Source organism: Conger conger, chromosome 6, assembly GCF_963514075.1.
Source record: "Conger conger chromosome 6, fConCon1.1, whole genome shotgun sequence".
Taxonomy (NCBI): domain Eukaryota; kingdom Metazoa; phylum Chordata; class Actinopteri; order Anguilliformes; family Congridae; genus Conger; species Conger conger.
Genome location: NC_083765.1, coordinates 27,195,647 through 27,216,446, shown reverse-complemented (window position 1 = coordinate 27,216,446; position 20,800 = coordinate 27,195,647). Strand labels below are relative to the sequence as shown.

The 20,800-nt window shown below is 41.3% G+C and overlaps 1 protein-coding gene across 3 annotated transcripts; it reads right to left on the bottom strand.

Moving 5' to 3' along the window:
- Positions 1-500: 500 nt before the first annotated feature.
- Positions 501-18,850, bottom strand: irf2a (interferon regulatory factor 2a). 3 transcript variants are annotated; one of them, XM_061245223.1, is made up of 11 exons: positions 18,636-18,850; positions 14,970-15,062; positions 13,825-13,924; positions 11,641-11,817; positions 10,927-10,961; positions 9,986-10,082; positions 8,266-8,310; positions 7,603-7,767; positions 5,020-5,063; positions 4,238-4,311; positions 2,589-2,725 (listed from the first exon to the last, which is right to left on the bottom strand). In XM_061245223.1, coding segments are annotated over exons 2-11 (825 nt in total). In that variant the 5' UTR covers positions 15,057-15,062; positions 18,636-18,850; the 3' UTR covers positions 2,589-2,724. The 3 variants fall into 3 exon arrangements, with proteins under 3 accessions (XP_061101205.1, XP_061101206.1, XP_061101207.1); XM_061245221.1 differs by lacking the exon at positions 4,238-4,311 and having other exon boundaries at positions 501-2,725; XM_061245222.1 differs by having other exon boundaries at positions 2,582-4,311.
- Positions 18,851-20,800: the final 1,950 nt, after the last annotated feature.

Here is a 20,800-nt window from a genome sequence, read left to right as displayed (position 1 = left end):
TTAACTCTGCTGCAGAGTGCAACTGGGACCCCATGGACAGGAGAGCACATTGAGCACATTGTGAAAGATGCACGCTAACATTTACTGGAGGCCTGCACAGCACCCAGTGCAAGAGGAGCTAGCGAGCAATGAGGCAGGGGCTGCCTGGTTGATGTTCTTGCCAACTGTGTGCCACCGTGTGGGAATCCAGGTCATGGTTGGTACATGGCACAGTCTGGATTTTACCTGGAACCAGGGCCACAGGGTCAAATTCCTATGCCTGAGACAAAATTTTCTCTGTATCATTCAATAGTATTTATGTATCACTATATTGTGAACCGGTGTCTTACCTGACAGTGACACCATTTCCCCAGGCTGCTGGGCCTATAAAAGAGCTGAAGCTCATGTGGGTGAGCTTCAAAACCTGTGCCTTTCCATTGGTCTGAAACTGTCTGGAGGAAAATGTCCTTCTACTCTGACACGGGGGCTACATCAAAAATAAATAAAATGACAAAAAAATCTTCAAAACATGATTTTATTAAGTACAATAAAGTCAAACTGGAGAAAAAAAAAAAAAGAAAAAAAATCTTCATGATTTGCATATTCAATGATCCACAGGATTAATAGTTGCTTACATGTATGGAAACACACGCACTCACACACATGTATTACATATATGTTTGTGCAAAACATAAATATATATCCATACAGGAACACGCATAAAACACACATAAGCATAGGCATAACATAGTATCGTATACTATTAGATATATATATATACTATCATCTGTACATCATTAGAAAAATCAAGAAAGAAATGCGCCAATGCAAATGCAGCAAAACATCACTATTTTCTAAATCAAAATAAAATCTCTTTAATTTTGGTAAAAAAAAGATAAAACTACTGAGAATTCACCTTTGATAAAATATTCCCTTTATAAAAAAATACAAAAGCGTGCTTAAGGAAAAGGTTTCAAGCAAATATTTCTCTTTTTTGGTGAGTCTGTTAAAAATCTCTTCATCTTTGTATACAGCGGTACCTCTCTTCAGAGAATCATTCAAAGGATTTAAGGTCACAGAGTATGGGACAGATAGGACACACGTTGATTAAGTTCTCCATACAGCTAAGATGGCTTAAGTTTCACTCTACAATTCATTTCAGTTCCATCACTTTGCATCTCTCAGATTCTGATAAACTTTCCTACTTTTTCATTGAAAGGCACAGGTTACAGTTCCACCCATAATCACAGATGACTATGAGGCAAGCAACTGATAATGAACTATAATGCTTGCACATTCTTACAATGATCAATACGCTGTTTTACTGTAATTATTCACAAATATTACAGTAAGCTTTTTGGCAAGTCATATTTTTTCAGCTCAATATTTATCTCATATACGCGTGAGAACTGCATGTAAAAACACAGCTGAGAATTAATGTGTTAAACATGCAACATAGGCTATTGGATATAACAGCAAATACTCAGTTACCTGTGTACACAATCAGGGAGTACTACCCAGATTTAAATGGTACCACATAATTTCCTACCATCTTACATAGCTACCAATGCACTAGAAAAGTGCCTTTTTCCACAGACTCCCAAACTTCAAATACAGAGTGGGAGACATTGTTGTGAAATGTAAAATGTAAAATGTAAAATGCGTGAACCATTGAACTTTTTCTTACAAAACTCAATTGTTGTTCTGTGTTATTAAGGTTTTATCTTTGTGATGTACATGGGCGATATTTATTTATTGTGAGAGACGTCTTGCATCTGATTAAAAACCTGGGCTTGTAAAAGTTTGTCGCTTTCTACATTTCTTACAATTGAACAGAAATGCGATTTCTAGTCTTGTGAAATTATATATGTCAGATTTTTGAGGGAAAGAGCAAACAGGATTTTGTGTTGAGATATTTTTCAAGAGAATGAGCAAATGGCTGAAATAAAAATAAAAACATTTTAAGGAAATTCATGGAAATTTGTGTTTAGCGCACAGGACAAGTGCTACTGGCTTGAACTGAAATCCACAATTCCGCACACTGAATATGGACGACCAATCACAATCCTCGGAGACTACATAATCACATGAAAAGGACATTGCCACGGACGCTGCACACCAGTGCATGTGCTTTAGATTAAGGTGCAGAAGCCACTTGCAATTACACAGGTCATTTCACTTATTTACATATTCACAAACAGCCGGTGAGTAGAGGGGGTCACAGAGAATTCTTTCGGCACATCGTACAAATTCACAGTTTCTCTTACAGTGGGAGATTTTCCTTTTTTGCCCGGTTCTGCTCAGGTTGATCCTCCAGGCAGGGTGGGGAGGCGTCCCCTTGAAAGGGTCCCTCTATCCCCCAGTCTTCCCCCAGAAGTCCCCCGCTGTTAAAAAAGGCTCAGCTTCTCCACTCCGACAGGCCAGCTCCAGGAGTGCATCAGCAGGTCTTCACAGTGGAGCTGGAGACGTCCGAGGTCTTCATGATGACGCTGGCACGGTTCTCGTGGACGGGGGCGCGGGCGGAGGTGGTGGGCAGGGGCGGGGGCGGGACCGAGGGGAAGAGGGGCCCCCAGGGAGTACTGTTGTAGGCGATGAGGGGGGAGTCCTCCTGGCTGCTGGTCACCTTGAAGTTCTTCTTCCCTGATGTGACGAAGGTGGCCATGCCGGGAAGGGGGCAGGTGGGCATTTTCAGCACCGAGCTGAACTGCGGCTTGCTCTCCGATCGGAAGCCAGGCATGCGGTAGCTCTGTCAATCACAGCACGGACGGGGAGGGGTTAGTGAGGGGGAGGGGTCAACAGAGCCCAGAAGCAGAACACAAACACACTATGACTCACTTAGGGTTTTTACTCATCTGGGTTTACTAGGCACCACAATTAAACAGCACTGTTTTCTGCTATAAGAGCAGAGTGCTGTACTATTCTCCCTTTGGACAGGCTTTTGAAACTTTTTGTTACAATTTTGTAACAAAAAAGGACACTCAATTCTAACAGGCTGCATGAGATCACACTAAATCACAATGGAGAACAAAAACTATCACTGGTGGCTGCAATGAGCAGCGATAGCAGCAATGAAACCACATGTAATGAACATTCCAGTGCAGCGTGACAAAAATGGCTTTATTCTGAATGCGCTTAAACCTGCTCAATAAGAGGGCAAACCATGAGCTAGCATCAACACCGAAACAGCCATTTTGATCATAAAGGTCAGGTACACCAACCGTCTGGAATGCAGTGAGGAAAAGATTTAGCACTCTCACATCCCTACAATGGTCAATGTCACTGAATAACTCCAATGGCGGAGCTTTCAGGCAGGGCCAGACACATACGCCAGTCATATAATAGCCCCAGGTATGTGGATTAACAAGGTCTCATCTCACCTGATGTCATAAGGCACGCCCAGGCCCGGTTTTCTGCACTACACCTCTGTATGACGAAGCGTTACGTACTCACTGGCACCTGGATCAGCACTTTACACACACCGTGTCCGAGTATTTTTCATTAAAGCGTTTAATGGGGCTGATCGTGAGTGTGTGCAGGTGTGTAAAATATTCTGGCGTGTCTTCAATCTCAGTTTGGAAGTGTGTATAGGTAAAGAAAGGCCTGATAAAACCCACAATGTACAAAGATCATAATACACAAAATGATTTGAACAACAATAACATGCAGGTTATCAAATTATTTCCTTGGTACCTGATCACATGTTATTTTTGAAGGGAAATCACTCACAAACAAACAAACAATGGCAGTATGCATGTTTTTCGTAATGACCAAAAATGTCGTGTGTGAAGAAGTCTTGAATTTCCCCTTCTAGGCCTCAAAGAGATATTAAGAAGTCTTGTGCGCAGAAGTGCGCTGCTCATGCCGTCTCACTGGAAAGCTCTGAGCCCGGCAGTGGAAGAGGCTTTACAATATCACAGCACGTTCAGTGCGTGCAGGACAGCATTCACCTACTAAATGTTCTGCTGCTTAAAGTGTTGGTTATCAGCAAAAGGCAACATAACCTACAAACATACAAATTTCCCCTGCTTACAGGCTGTTTTTGTCATATCAGGTCACAACTGAAGAAAAGCAGGATCCACTTTCCCAAGAGGAAACGAGTAAATAGTTTCTAGAACTCTCTAAACAACTTCCCCCTGCTCATAAAAGTGCTTGGGTTTTTCCCTCTACTTGTACTTTTACAGAAACATTGTGTGTGCCAGTAGCTAAATGTTAATGTGTGACAGGAAGAAAACAAAAACAAAAAGCAAACTAGTCTTACCAATCTCTTATCTCTGGGGTGTAAGCAGGGCTATTAAAACTGTACTGCTGAGGCCTCAGATGTGAGCCTATAGGCTGCCTGACAAAAACAAAGCAGGTATCAGAGCTGCTGGGAGCTGCACAGGAGAACAGAGTGTGAGTGTGTGTGTGTGTGTGTGTGTGTGTGAGTGTGTGTGTGTGTGTGTGTGTGTGTATGTGCGTGTTTGTGAGTGTGTGTGTGTGTGTGTGTGTGTGTGTGCGTGTGTGTGTGTGTGTGTGCGTGTGTGTGTGTGTGTGTATGTGTGTGTGACTGGCCCAAAATACCTTTTGGGCAACTTTCAATTTTCATCATCACTCTCTATATTAGCTTGTTGGTAACTTTCTTAATTATCCATCTGGCTATTACTACATCTGCCAGTCGTGTTATTAGAAGACAACAAAGGGTGTTTGGGCGGGGAGCTTAAAAGCCTCTGCCATGTGGGCTCTTTCAGTTTCAAAGGAAGAGGTAGGGTCATGGCAAGAAAGTCATGGAGTAAGAGGCACAGGCGTGAAACAGCAGTTTAGTCTTAGTGCATCGTGGGATGGAACAGTGCAGTGAGCACACACATACAGTGGCCATGCTCAACAACATGCTTGTGAAGCTAAACATTCCTTCCGCCTTTCCCCATCTCCGAATACTCACCACGGAGGAATGTCATATCTCAACAATACACACAAGCTTTCTGCTAATACGTTGAGACACTTAATGGGATGCATTATGGGAAAGAAAGAGCACGTTATGTGACGAGAGGACAGAGCACATACCGCTTTGGTGTCCTCGTCGCTGTGGACGCTGTCAGTGTCGCTCTCTGGGGAGGAAAGCACAGGAGATCAGATTACGCTGTGAGTAATATATCAAACAAGTTAGCACTAGAAAATGTGAATAGGGGATATCTTATCTGCAGGAAGCAAGGTACAGTCACCTGCAAGAGAGAAACGGGTTTGACAACCACAAAACAATGTGATTTACACTCCCATTTAGTTCTATTCTTTACTAAAGAGAAATCACTATGGGTAACAAATAAATATCAAATCCTTATTATATGCAGCCCTTAATGGCCCTTAATGCAGCCATTGGAAACCTTTTGCAGCTATTTTTGTTGCAGTGCATAAGTAGGAGTTTAAATACAAATTGACTTAGGGCCAGCTTCATAGACACAGATTAAACCCAGTGTTAGACTAAATTCCATTTTGAAAGGAGATTCTCAATACAAAATGCAAGTTAGTCCAGTACTAAGATAAATGTGTCTGTGAAACCAGCCCAAACAGTTCAGTCAGAGGATTAAAGTACATTGGTTCTTCCTCTGAAACTTTATTTCGACTTAAAACTTTTTTAATTTTACATTTAGTCACTAAACACAAACAGTTAAGGCACATAGGACAGTTATTGGGCATATTTTTAAAAATGAACACAATGAGATACAGCCTGTAGCAGACCTCACTGCAGTGGGAGTCACTGAAGACTAAAATGCTGATCAGATCCCCTCCCGGGTGAAACTTTAACTTTTTACTGGTTACACAACCAGCCCACAAACAGAACTGAGGGCCAATAATAACCACAGTTACAACTGTGACCCGGAGCTGTCCTCAGCACAAAAAACTACTCCTCAAGGCCATGAAGGAGAAAGGAACACAACTGCATACATGCCAGGGTATGCCGCTCGTGTTAAAGCCTACTGCAGTGTTTTTTTCTAATACTAACAGGAACTGTGTGCTGTATACGATCACGTGTGTGTGCACGACAGATTACGGATAGTAAAACTGTACTTTGACTGATTTAGAGTGCTGACTGACTGGATAGATAAAATCTGTTCTTACAGATTTCCAAGGAAGAAAAAAAAACAGCAACAGGATGTAATTAAACAGGAAGCCTGCAACTCTACCAGGAACCCAACTCCCAGCTAGATTTTAGTCACATATATAAATGGAAACATGGTATCTATGAATGTTGTTTCATCAAGGGAAAGGGAATACATTTACGTATTAGAATATGGTTTTAAAGTTTTTTCATACCATTGCAAATGAATGTGAGTGTGTGTGTGTATGTGTGTGTGTGTGTGTGTGTGTGTGTGTGCGTGTGCATGTATGTGAGATATAGTGTGTGTGCGTGTGCATGTATGTATGTGAGATATAGTGTGTGTGTGTGTGCATGTATGTATGTGAGATATAGTGTGTGTGCATGTATGTATGTGAGATATAGTGTGTGTGCGTGTGCATGTATGTATGTGAGATATAGTGTGTGTGCGTGTGCATGTATGTATGTGAGATATAGTGTGTGTGCGTGTGCATGTATGTGAGATATAGTGTGTGTGCGTGTGTATGTATGTATGTGAGATATAGTGTGTGTGCGTGTGCATGTATGTATGTGAGATATAGTGTGTGTGCCTGTGCATGTATGTATGTGAGATATAGTGTGTGAGCGTGTGCATGTATGTATGTGAGATATAGTGTGTGTGCGTGTGCATGTATGTATGTGAGATATAGTGTGTGCGTGTGCATGTATGTATGTGAGATATAGTGTGTGTGCGTGTGCATGTATGTGAGATATAGTGTGTGTGCGTGTGCATGTATGTATGTGAGATATAGTGTGTGTGCGTGTGCATGTATGTATGTGAGATATAGTGTGTGTGCCTGTGCATGTATGTATGTGAGATATAGTGTGTGTGCATGTATGTATGTGAGATATAGTGTGTGAGCGTGTGCATGTATGTATGTGAGATATAGTGTGTGTGCGTGTGCATGTATGTATGTGAGATATAGTGTGTGCGTGTGCATGTATGTATGTGAGATATAGTGTGTGTGCGTGTGCATGTATGTGAGATATAGTGTGTGTGCGTGTGCATGTATGTATGTGAGATATAGTGTGTGTGCGTGTGCATGTATGTGAGATATAGTGTGTGTGCGTGTGCATGTATGTATGTGAGATATAGTGTGTGTGCGTGTGCATGTATGTATGTGAGATATAGTGTGTGTGCCTGTGCATGTATGTATGTGAGATATAGTGTGTGTGCATGTATGTATGTGAGATATAGTGTGTGTGCATGTATGTGTGTGTGCGTGTGCATGTATGTATGTGAGATATAGTGTGTGTGCGTGTGCATGTATGTATGTGAGATATAGTGTGTGCGTGTGCATGTATGTATGTGAGATATAGTGTGTGTGCGTGTGCATGTATGTGAGATATAGTGTGTGAGCGTGTGCACGTATGTATGTGAGATATAGTGTGTGTGCGTGTGCATGTATGTATGTGAGATATAGTGTGTGTGCGTGTGCATGTATGTATGTGAGATATAGTGTGTGTGTGTGAGAGAGAGACATGTAGAGCGTATATGGTGGGGGTGCACACACCTGCATATGAGGAGACAGGAGAGATCTGGAGGGGGTAATGGTGGCTGGAGCTGACTGAATGCTCCTCGTCCTCCGTGGTCACTTCGATGGTCTGGCACACGTCCGGCAGGTCGCTGATGATCAGCTGATCATCCAGAGAACAGCGCCCAGGGGCACGGTGAGGCTCTGGGGAGGAGACCACACACTTATACAAATACATTATCCACCCACCCTACCTAGACCTGGGTGCAAATAGTATTTGTTTTGGATTCAAATACTTTTCTATGCTTCTTTGATCTTGCCTGGTGCATTTAAGCTTGCAAGGACAAACCTGCAGATGGGCACGGTTTACACTTTTGGCATCATTTCATTTGGCAATCAATATATTAAGCAAGCTTAGTGAAATGCAGAAAGGTTTACTATTTCAACCAAGATCTGCCACACACACACACACAACCACGTTCATGGAAACAAATACAAATGCACACTGGCTTCATTATTCACTCACAGTCTGAATTATTAGTAAACAGAGACAATAAAGGATTTGTGAACAGCCACAGTCTGAATTATTAGTGAACAGAGACAATAAAGGATCTGTGAACAGCGACAGTCTGAATTATTAGTAAACAGAGATAATAAAGGATTTGTGAACAGCGACAGTCTGAATTATTATCTCTAACTTACCCTCGGTAGTATTTCCCAGTGATGAGCCCCCTTTGTCTGTCAGGTCTGTGGGGAAGAACAGAAACTGCTCTAGAACGCGAGAATGTTTCTATGGCAATGCAGCCATTTCAGGCTAAGAACAGATTCTGCTGAGAAATCCTGGGAAACAAAACTAGTAAATATACCAGCGGGAGGTGGCAGACAGACACAATATTGTCGTTGCGGCTACAGTGCTCTCAAACATGTTCTTTTCCCTCCCTCACAGCTTTTTATCATATTAATATCGCTTGTTTGCTGATATTATAATACAGGAAGCATGACATAAATTGAAACTGTTGAAACTGTTTAAGAGGCCTGCACTCATCCTCCCACAATGTCACACACCCTATAATACACTGGACTTCTTCACCAAACTCATAACCGATAACTGGGCCATCACACATGGTAAAGGGCTGTGTACATTCACAGAAATATACATTCATTATTTGGCATTACCCATTCCTACAAGTATTTTCCCAGTTGTGCAATAATTACAGCATAATTTCCACTCGAGGCTCTCTGTGATGGATGGCTCCATTTTCTTGGCCAAGACTGGAGCTCTGTAACTTCCGTGCACACATGGGTATAAACATACACACTGCCCTCTCACCCAATGAAAAGTGCCATCCATCAAACGCCATTGTTGCTCGACTGGGTCTTAAACCGGGCCTTCTGTGGCAGGAAGAGATAAGCCCTCACTGTGCCCCTGACCTCAGTTAACCCCGGTAACCACAACAACCAACAACCCCCTTTCCTCCTCAGTACAACCCAAACCCCAGTGGAGGGCTGATAAAGACTGCACTCATTTGCCTAGATGACAGGACCCCCCCCCCATCCCCCTCCCGGCCTGACATGAGGAGCAGTGAGTGGGGCCTGTTCATTATCTGCACTGGGACTGCAAAGAAGCAGACAGCTTGCCGAAACAAACCGGACTGGGTTCGGCACACTGCATCCTGCAGAGGAAGCCTTGACAATAAAAACCACTCGCCACGGAATGCCTGCTGCCATTTTGTAAGGATTGCTTATCACACGATAGGGAATCCCATGGGGAAAAATGTGCATACCAAGCATACTTCAAATAAACTTTTATTATTATTATTCAAATGCTCTTAAGTATACACTCAGTGAGCACTTTATAAGGTAATTATTAGACTTAGCTATTTTTTATACTAATTGGTCTTCTGTTGCTGTAGCCTATCCACATGTTGTGTGTTCAAAGATGCTCTTTTGCAAACCACTGTTGTAATATGTTTTTATTTGTGTTACTGTCACCGTCCTGTCAGCTTTGACCAGTCTGGTCCTTCTCGTCTGACCTCTCCAATTAACGTGTTTTTGCCCACAGAACTGTTGCTCACGATGTTTTTTGTTTATTGCAAAATTCTCTGCAAGCTCTAGAGACTGCTGTGTGTGAAAAAAGCAGTTTCAGAGATACTCAACCACACAGTCTGGCACCAACAATCATACCACGATCAAAGTCACTTTGATCACATTTCTTCTCCATTCTGACATTTGGTCTGAAAAACAACTGAACCTTTTATGCATTTAGTTGCTGCCACATGATTGGCTGATGAAATATTTGCATAACCAAGTTGGTGTACAGGTCTACCTAATAATGTGCTCACTGAGTGTACAATAGTACACTTCAGCATGCATTATTTGTCACATGGACCAGAGCTGTAAAGGGGGGGATTGGGCTCTTTACCTGTCAGCACTGTGCTGTCTGCCATACCATCCATCTTTACCACCATCAGCCCATGGCTTTCCGCAACCCTGCAATCCAAAGGCACCTGGCGGTCCACCTGTGTGCGGATGGAGGTAGTTAGTTTCCAGACCTCACCTCTGCTCTTTCACACACTCTGTCTCTGTGTGTGTGTGTGTGTGTGTGAGTGTGTGTGTTCAGAGATGCTCTTTTACATACCACTGTTGTAGTGTGTGGTTATTTGCATTACTGTCACCTTACTGTCAGCGTTGACAAGTCTGGCCATTCTCCTCTAACATCTCTAATTAACGACACGTCTCTGGGGGTTTGAGATACTCAAACCACCCGTCTGGCACAAACAATCATTCCATGGTCAAAATCACTTAAATCACATTTCTTCACCATTCTGATCTTTTGTCTGAAAAACAGCTGAACCTCTTGACCATGCCTGCATGCTTTTAGGCATTTACTTGCTGCCACATGATTGGCTGATTAAATATTTGCATTAACAATCTGGTGTACAGGTCAACCTAATAAAGTGATAACTGAGTGTATATACCCTCACTTTAAATGTGGCAGTCTGCACTTTAACCTCATATTCATTGTTTCATTTCAAATCCAATGAACTGGAGTACATAGCCAAAAGAACAGAGGTTGTACCACTGTACAAATACTTACGGACTGCTCAGTATACAAAATAAAATATGGTGGGGGGTGGGTAAGATGACAGTAATTACATATTTCAGATTTTATTCACAGATTTTTGTGAGGAAATGTCTTACTTTCTGTCGTAAAATCCTTCACTGCAGAAGGCACAACAGCTTCTAAATCACTGAGACCCAAAGTTCTGTCCTCTCCAGAGTGGTTAAATAATGGTCAGGGCCAAGAATTGTTCTAATGCTGCAACACTGACTTAGATAGAGAGAGACAGAAAACAGCAATACCTTGGTTCTTTCTTCTTTTTCACCTCGTTTCTTTCCTGGAAAAAAGTGCAGATACTTCAGAAAAACACTTGCTTGCTACAGGAAAACAGAGGGGGTGCATCTGAGCTAAAAAGTCCCAAGCAAGCCAACATGAATAAATGCATGCTCACACTTGCAGAAAATGCATTTCTAAATATGGCTTTTGTACAAACCCCTCACGGGGACTCTTCCGTTAACTGAGTGCCACAGAGGTGTATAAAGCAGCCTACAAAACGTGGCTAGAAAAACAACAAAAACTTAAGCCAAAATCAACAAAATGATCATCGACACACTGGTCAGTCATATACAACAAATGATCTGCTGTTCCTCATAGCCAATACACATACAGGCTACAAACCACACACTGAAAGACTGAAATTTGTACTACAGTGTGAATGTGCAAATATGGATGCCACCGTGTATTGCGGTTTCTCTATCCAGATTTTGCCTCAATCCTGATCTAGCTTACTTGCTGGTCACTTTGCTACCTAATATTGTTTTCAATATCTGTGTTTATAGTACTATATATTGCATTTAGCTTTGTCTCAAATCTGAATTTACAGTACATTTGAACATGCATTGTTAACCTATGTTTGTGAAATAGTTTCCCTGAGTTTTCATACAGAGTTAACCTTAATTTCAAACACAGCTTTTCAGCCAGTGTTTCAGAGACGCCATTTTGGAAGCAGTGGGTACCTTTTTTGTTTGGTCGCTCGCTCTGCGACATCATCCTGTAAACTCTGAAGGCGTTGCTTCCCTTCTTCATACTCTTGTCTTTCACCTCCTCAATATCAGGCAACGAGTTCATGGCACAACGAAAGTTGGCTTTCCATGTCTTGGGATCTGGCTTGTCCACTCCTGGTTGATGCTTTCCTAAATAAGATAAAAGCGAGTATTAGAATGTTTTTACTACAAATACAGTATATTCTGTGTCCTCACATATGTGTGCCCAGAATGGCATGATCTCAATGTCCCTATACTGTGATTTGTTTGTTGCTGATCCTTATGTGAGGTTGTACCCGGAAACATGAATAGAAAACTATGAGTATATAACTATGAGTACATCCATATCAGTACATAACAATGAGTATATAGCTCAGTAAAAAACTATTGAGTATATACTGTATGGTTATATGCATGGATATGTATGCATGCATATGTAAAATATGTAGTGGGAGCGATAATTATTTGATCCCTTGCTGATTTTGTTGGTTTGCCCACTTACAAAGAATGGAACTGTGTAGAATTTTAATCATAGGTACATTTTAACATTGAGAGACAGAATATCACAAAATAATCCACAATAACAACATCATATACATTTTTATAAATTTATTATCATATTTTTGCATGAAATAAGTATTTGATCCCCTACCAATCAGCAATAATTCTGGCTCCCACAGACCAGTTAGTTTTCCATTAAGAAACACTCCTAATCTCAACTCATTACCAAAACACCTGTGTCAACTCGTTACATCGTTATGTAGCTGTATAAAAGACACCTGTCCACACAATCAATCAGATTCCAACGTTTCCACCATGGGCGAGACAAAGGAGCTGTCTAAGGACATCAGGGACAAAATTGTAGACCTGCACAAGGCTGGGATGGGCTACAAGAAAATAAGCAAGCAGTTTGGTGAGAAGTTAACAACTGTTGGAGCAATTATTAGAAAATGGAAGAAACACAAAGTCACCGCCAATCTCCCTCGGTCTGGGGCTCCACGCAAGATCTCAAGATATCAATGATCATGAGAAAGGTCAGGGATCAGCCCAGTACTGCACAGGAGGTCCTTGTTAATGACCTGAAGGCAGTTGGGACCACAGTCACGAAGAGAACCATCAGTAACACACGACACCGTGAAGGATTAAAATCCTGCTGCGCGTGCAAGGTTCCTCTGCTGAAGAAGGCACATGTACAAGCCCGTCTGAAGTTTGCCAAAGAACACCTGGATGATCCAGAGGAGACTTGGGAGAAGGTGATGTGGTCAGACGACACCAAAATAGAGCTATTAGGCATCAACTCGACTTGCCATGTTTGGAGGAAGAGAAATGCTTAGTACAACCCCAAGAACACCATCCCCACTGTGAAGCATGGAGGTGGAAACCTTATGCTTTGGGGGTGTTTCTCAGCTAAGGGGACAGGACGACTTCACTGTATCGAGGGGATGATGAATGGGGCCATGTACCAGGAAATTTTGGACAACAACCTCCTTCCCTCAGTGAGAGCACTGAAAATGGGTCGTGGATGGGTCTTCCAACATGACAATGACCGAAAACATACGGCCAAGGCAACAAAGGAGTGGCTCAAAAAGAAGCATATTAAGGTCCTGGAGTGGCCTAGCCAGTCTCCAGACCTAAATCCCATCGAAAATCTGTGGAGGGAGCTGAAGCTTCGAGTTGCCAAGCGACAGCCTTGGAACCTTAAGGATTCGGAGAGGATCTGCAAAGAGGAGTGGACCAAAATTCCTCCCAAGATCTGTGCAAACCTGGTGAAAAACTACAACAAACGTCTGACCTCTGTGCTTGCCAACAAAGGTTTCTCCACCAAGTATTAAGTCCTATTGTTCTATGGATCAAATACTTATTTCATGTGAAAATATGATATTAAATTTATAAAATTTATATGATGTTGTTATTGTGGATTATTTTGTGACATTCTGTCTCTCGATGTTAAAATGTACCTATGATTAAAATTCTACACAGTTCTACCATTCTTTGTAAGTGGGCAAACCTACAAAATCAGCAAGGGATCAAATAATTATCGTTCCCACTATATGTACATAAGCATGTATTCACGCTGTGTCTATGCAAGTAACTACAAACTGGGGCAATTATACCAGCTCTGGAACCAAGCACTGGAAAGTATGAGCCTCTCGGTACCTGTGTGAATGGCCCAGTTTCGGAACAAAGGTGCATCTTTCTCCACATCCCAGCCATGCCGAGCCGCGTGCATCCAAGGGATCTGAAAGATCTTCTTTTCCTGTGGAAAAGGGGACCATGTAACTCAAACCGTGCCCCTCTCACCCAAACAGTTAGATTTCAGGCATCTGGCTCTTCTCCAGAGGCACTCACACATTCTTTACACGCAATCCCTTTATACTGCCGGATGGTTTAGAGAAGCATTAAGGTTTAGTGCGTTTCTTAAGGATACAACGGCAGGGCCCCATCGGAGAATTCAACCTACGACCTCATAGTTCAATGCCCAGTTCCCAAACCATTATACTACACTGCCTCCATTTCGGCCACGCCACTTGCAATCGCTGTGAACATTTTGCCACTATCTGGATTTTACATGTAGCTCTCTTTCTAATCGTGGGTGGGTCAGCATGGCACTTTTGGCTCATTCGACTATCTTGGTGGTGGCTTGTCATTGGCAGGAGACTTGACTCTAACTGGCTATCTGCCTTGCTGGCACTGGGCATATTAGCAGAAGGGCTTTATATACCACAAAGCATTTTGGCATTATACTATACTATTTTGGTTAGCTCCTAAACTATTCGCATTTAGATAACTCATATGTAGTACATTATTGGCTACTACTTTTTTATATGAATATATTTTTATTTTACTATATTTTATTCAGTAACACCTGACTCTATTATTTTGTGTAACACCAACATTTTCAAGTATTCAAATCCACAGTTTGATTTCTGGAACATTTCACACAACTCTTTACACACTGAATGTATCAAATAGCTAAAGTGACACCCTGCATGGTAATTTCTTCATTGATTGGCATCAAGAGTCACATTGGGATCGTAAATGCTAGCAGTCCAGAACCCCTAAACGTAACCACTTGCCTGTGTAAAAACAATATAATGAGTTAATAATGAGCCAAAACTTGCAGATCCCTTAAATTAGCCTCATGACAAACTAATGGAAGCATTTAAGCACATTCTAAATAATGGCTGAAAAACACACGGAGTCAGAAATCTCACAGGCCTCTCCAGTCTGCATTGGACAGCCCTGACATAGGCATGATTGTACCGCACAACACAAGGAGACATCAACACTGGGGCACCTACCCTGTTGACCCATTTCAGCCCTGGTATCACGCCACGCTCAATCTGCTCCTCCAGCCACGGCCTCATCCGCATCCGCTCCACTGGCATGGTGGCCTAAGGAGGGAATCACAGCCCTTCAGCATTCATCCTCACCCGTCAATCCACACACGCTGTGAGCTCCCCTTCCTCCCCACAGACGGATCGATGCTCTAGAGGTTGGTGTACAGGTGGCCTGTTCTCAGGTAAACATTTACGTAGCCACCAATGGCTTCCTCTCAGTGGCATTACACTTAAGTGTAAACACACTTTGCAAACATAATGATATTTCTTCAGCTAGTATGCGTGTATGCGTGCATGTGTGTGTGTGTGTACATATATTTGCAGTGAAATAATGTGTCACACACCTATTTATTGAGGGATTTGGGGTTTGGTACATCACTCAGGGTAAAACTTTATCTTTTCCTGACATGTGACTTGAATTGTTTAGTTTAAAACATAGTTTAAAACACCTACACTGGCTCCTCATTTGTTCTCTCTTGTGCTTGGGATTTCACCAGATGGCAGATGAACAGAAGCCTATTTAGCAGGCATCAAAACCCCACAAACTTCTCATGTGTAACACAGATTTACCGTCTTACATATGAGTTAGGATCCAATTACCTTGAAAATATGTTATACATACAGTACTCTCACATATATAGTAAATTTATTTGATCTTGCTTGTAGTTAAGGTTTGTTACATATCTGCCATAAGTATCTGAAATATTTAAAATTTTTAGGCAGAAACAAACTAGCTATCAGAAGAAAAATAAGAACTCAATGTGTGAGCCGTCACAGTCTTAGCTTGGGACTGCCAGCGTAGACAGTGAAGACCATGTAATCACACAGCCGGGTGCTGCAGGGGGCAGATATGCAAACAGAGCCCAGCCAGGATCACAGATCCCCAGCTGACCGCTGCCGTCACAGCTGAAATATCCTTTTTGGGGTGGTGGCTACAAGCAATGTGCTGCCTCTCTTGGAAGGCCTCCCAGAACTAAGCCCTCTGAAAAGGTCCTTCTGGGACAGCCTGGTGTTCCTCTTTCTCGCAATCGCCTAAGATCTTGAGAAACCACCAAATGGCTTTTTTAAAATACACCTCTTCAATGCATTTCTCCAGTTACGCATTCCATGAAAATCCATGTCTGACTGTTGTTAGTCACTGTTGTTAGTTAAGGCTCTTTGCTTTTGTGCTGAACTGGGTTTATTTAGTGTTTTCACTGGTCATTGATATATATACTCTAAATATCTTTTTACACATGTTGCTCTATATTTGTTTGGCATTTATCATTTTTAACCAACCATAACACAAAGGATTCGCACCCACAAGAACATCTTACACTCAACTGCACCTGTAGGGAACATGCAATGGGTCAAGCAGCATGTGCCTTTGATCTGCTGGTCTAACACTTGCTATCCTGCACTGTATCACAGACTCAGATAAACAGAGGTGAGAAGATACATCACTCTGCGACCATATTGTATGTCTAATTTGCAGAACCATCAAGCAAGGCCAGAATTACAGGTAAAAGACTGTGAAAACTATTATCTTAATTATTCTCTGATACACAAACAAGATATTATACATAATTTGAATACAGCACAAATGCATACCTTTCCAAATAAATCTGAATAGAAATTCCTCATGTAACCACTCAATCGGAAAAAAATTATCCTATTCCGATTGAAATTTTATTCGGTTTAAAAGGGGTAGTCTAAAAACCTATTGACAATCCGTTTTAACAGGAAAATATATAAACAGTTAAACCGACTACTTTCTTTGGATGAAATGCATATTCTTTCTGCGCATGTTCGTTCTCAGGGTAAGTGACGTCACCAGGTTCTGACCCAGCCGGTGAAATCGTCAGATGCCTCTGGCAGATTCGCTTTTTTCTTTTGCAAACAATATCGAAAGGATTAATTTTTCTAACAGGTGTTCCAAAAAAATGAACCAAAGCGGAGTCTACAGAAATATCCACCACATAAAAAACGCTGGGAAAGTTAGCTGGCTAGTTAAAAGGCTAAAAGTCTAAATAAAAAAGTGGTTCCGACCTAATTTTTCAATTCTACGATTAACTTTAAAGCGGTAAAGCTGCTCTTGCGCTCACCTCTCGTTTAGTTGCAAGATATTTATATTCATGCCTGATTATATTATATTTATGCCTGAAACTTAATAGCAGAAATGCAAATATTGTACGTTATATACAACGCATATTACGAGTAACGTTATTGTGTAGCTGCGCGAGATCATTCTGCGCATGCCAAAATGTTGTATTCTGATTAAATGTTTGGCATGTAAACACGCACCTTAATGGAATCAAATGTATTCAGCGTGCATGCAAGCGGCTCATTTGGAATGTTCAATCGGAACAAATTATTCGGAATGAAGAAATATTCTGCATGTAAACGTGGCTATAGTCTCTACGCCGTGAACGGTATATAAGCTGCACGAAAATAACATCATTTCAAGTTGGCCAACGTAAATTGTAATTGCTCCTATTTTCATTGCTAATTATTATTTTTAAAACTCTGTTGCTGTACTGTACATTACATTAAATAGAATATCCATAGCAGCTGTTGTTTTATTAGCCAATAATATCCGCCAATATGTTTAAAAGTATTTGGACTAAATCCACAGCTGCTACACAAACCTCACTACGACTGTGAATTCTGTACGTGCAGGTTTGCTGACGACATACGAAATAACACGTTCCTGGCTGTTCTCCACACTAGGGTTCCGATTGGTCGGTTGTGTGCTTTTGAGCTCAGTCATTGGTCCGGGAAAGTGTCATTCATCGAACAGCACGGTTGTACGCTTCACTTATGTGTAGTGTTCTCTGCAGTTCAGGAAAAGGAAACCGAGAGCAAAGTCCTTTCAGACGAACAGAAATGTGACAAGTTGCTGAGCCATAATTGCACTCCAGCAAAAGTCAGAAGTGGCTAAGTACATCGCAGGGGCCTTGTTTAAAATACACCTCCCATACTTAATTCTGGAACTGGGATATGGTAAACTGTAACTGATAGCTAGTATCGAGCAAATAGCGTCATGTGTAGCTAAACATAAAATAGCTTCCATGTAACAAAGGTACCACGCATGGCTCAGATGTGGAAACCAATCACAACCAAATATGCAAAACTATTTTTACAAGCATTAGACATGTAGACCAAACAACAAATATTAAATAAATGGTATTCACCTCCTCCCCCACCCTTAACCCATTGCGCTACTTCATTCTGGCAAATACTACGTCAAATACATGTTTCGGATTACACTCGTTAGGATAAATTACTTGTTTTAAAAACATGAATTGAAAGCTTTGTTACAGACTACTGACACATACACTGTGTTGTTTAACCTTTTTCTGTAGCCTACATGCAGTAGAAAGTAGTCATATTCCGTTTCTATTATGAAAAAAGTCACGCTGTCAAGTGACAGGGTTGGCTAAGTTCAAGAGCAGCACGAGCTCAATAATTAGCAAGGCGACCAAACTCTCAATCCAAAAGTGAAAATAAACTCCAGCTTTCCCCCGGCTTCCACATGATCCAAACATTCCTATAGTGTAAATACAATTTTCCAACACCAACTGTACTTCCTGCTCATTTAAACGGAATCGTTATACAAAAAATACACACACGAGAAAACGTCGTTACCTGCGATAAAAAGATCCTATTCGCTCTCAGTAGATATGCTATCCAAATGCAAAGATCCAGTTGCAATTGCTGGAAAGTTTATCGTTGGTCAAATGTGTGGTCGTGCGTAACAAAAACGAAAACTTAACTTGGTCCCCTCAACTGACCAGATCGAAAGCAAAACAAGAAGAGGAAACAGTGGTCCGGAATCCCCCTCCCGATCTGTTTGTTTCACGACTGCCTTGAACGGGAGGGCGTTGACAAGAAACTACGGAAGTGTACAGGCGAATCTCATTGGTCTTCGGCTCTGCTCTCTCGTCATTTCTCGAAAACTGAATTTCATTTTCACTTCCCTGTACTTCTGCGCGTTATTTTAGCTGGGCGGGGGAAACAGAGTTTGGTCCAAAAACAGGCAATGCCTTCTGTCCTAGGCAGGCTATGCAATCTTTTTGTTCAGGCCACTGTCAATGACCGTGAGGTATAAATTCGCTTGTGTGGAAAACCATGGTTAGCCTGTAGCCGAGTGATTCTAAGCTTGTAAGAATTGGGCGGTGGCTGTCAGACCGGTTACAATGCAGGCCTACTGGTCTACTTTTCTTATATTTACATAGTATCATTTATTATTGTATCATTAAATAGCGTGGTGTATTAATTGTTGAAGTGGTCGTTCCCTAATGATTACAAGTATGTTATTTTTAGCATCAAATAGATGTGAAGACCATAACTATTAAGTAACACAGTGTACAGTATATTCGTATGTAATTTGAAAACGTAATGGAATTATTCTTCGTCTTCTTCTATCATAATAATAATATATTATTATTATTATTATTATTATTATTATTATTATTATTATTATTATTATAGGGACTTCTTTTCTGAACGATAAAGCTATCCTTAAATGGTAGGCTGCTACCCTCCAAATACCGTCGATAATGGATCAGACGAAGGAATAGCCTAGTTGGGCATTTTATGCACATCTATGGATGATCAGCATCCCGTTTGACGTGTCGCGTATTTCCTGGTCTCTCCACATGAGCTAGAACAATCACATCATCATAGCCATTTTCATTCAGCCATATTATGCTTGCTTTGAATTTAAATGTGTAGGCTATAACAAAATTGTTCATCAGGTCTTAAAGAACTTTGTCAATTATTAGGTTATGTTTATTATGACTAACTACATTTGCGATGTAGACACATATGCCGAGTGACTACACATATGCATGGCTAAAATACAGACCCACGTGCACATGCCTTGAGTTTCAAGACTTATATCCACTCATGATGAACAGAAAACAAATTCATATTGCCAAGAAAACTCAAACTCAATTCACGAATAGTCTACTAGGCCTACTGGGACTGGGACGAGTAGGCTCCTGAAAGTCTGTTTCTCTCATGAGTCCACATTGAAAGCACATGGACTTCTGCTTTGACGTTTTAAAAAACAAAATTGAATCATTTAGCCTACACATTAAATACAAGAACACAAACACTAGTATTTTCTCGGGTGCTAAACGACATGTGTTTTGTTGTCTGATAAATGGCTCCGCGACTTTTTAGAACGCCAGAGTTGTTGTAATTTCCTTTAAAAAAATAAATAGACTAGATACAATTGAAAGACTAAGAGAAAGGGCGACCGATTTTTTATTGAATTAGCATGCACAGCCAATACAGTAGCTTTGGACACCTGGCAATCAAACAATTCCAATGTTGTCCAAGTTTATTACAGGGAAGCTAATGTTTGACAGCTGCCCTTGTAATGGGCCGCATTAAAAGTTTTGTTTTCATTTTGTTTCGTTGCACGTCTTGTTTGCCTACACGACCCATAAGGTCACGGTATGCAGGAGGAAATTATTGCCGGTCACAAGAAATCGTTTTTTCTACAATCTGTTGTTGAACAGCTTTTTACTTGTCCTATGACAACGGCGGTGACGAGTTGCTAAATTGCTTTCACTAAAATATGAACTTGGTCGATTTTATGTAACAGAATACTTACAAAGTAGTGGCCAATACTTGTTTGAAAACGTGTGGACTTTTAATTCTATTCATATATAAGCATCATATTCACTCATGAGCACTTTATTAAGTATTTATTAGACTTTTTTTAGACATCTACTGCTGTAGATGTATCCACTTACGATGCGTTGTGTGTTCAGAGATGCTCTTCTGCATACCACTGTTAT

Coding starts and splice junctions, on each gene's coding strand:
- irf2a (XM_061245221.1), bottom strand. CDS start 15,056: ATGCCAGTGGAGCGGATGCGGATGAGGCCGTGGCTGGAGGAGCAGATT. Junction 13,925..14,969: donor GGCTGAAATGGGTCAACAGG/GTAGGTGCCCCA, acceptor CCTTTTCCACAG/GAAAAGAAGATCTTTCAGAT. Junction 7,768..8,265: donor ACTGGGAAATACTACCGAGG/GTAAGTTAGAGA, acceptor TCTCCTCCCCAG/AGCCTCACCGTGCCCCTGGG.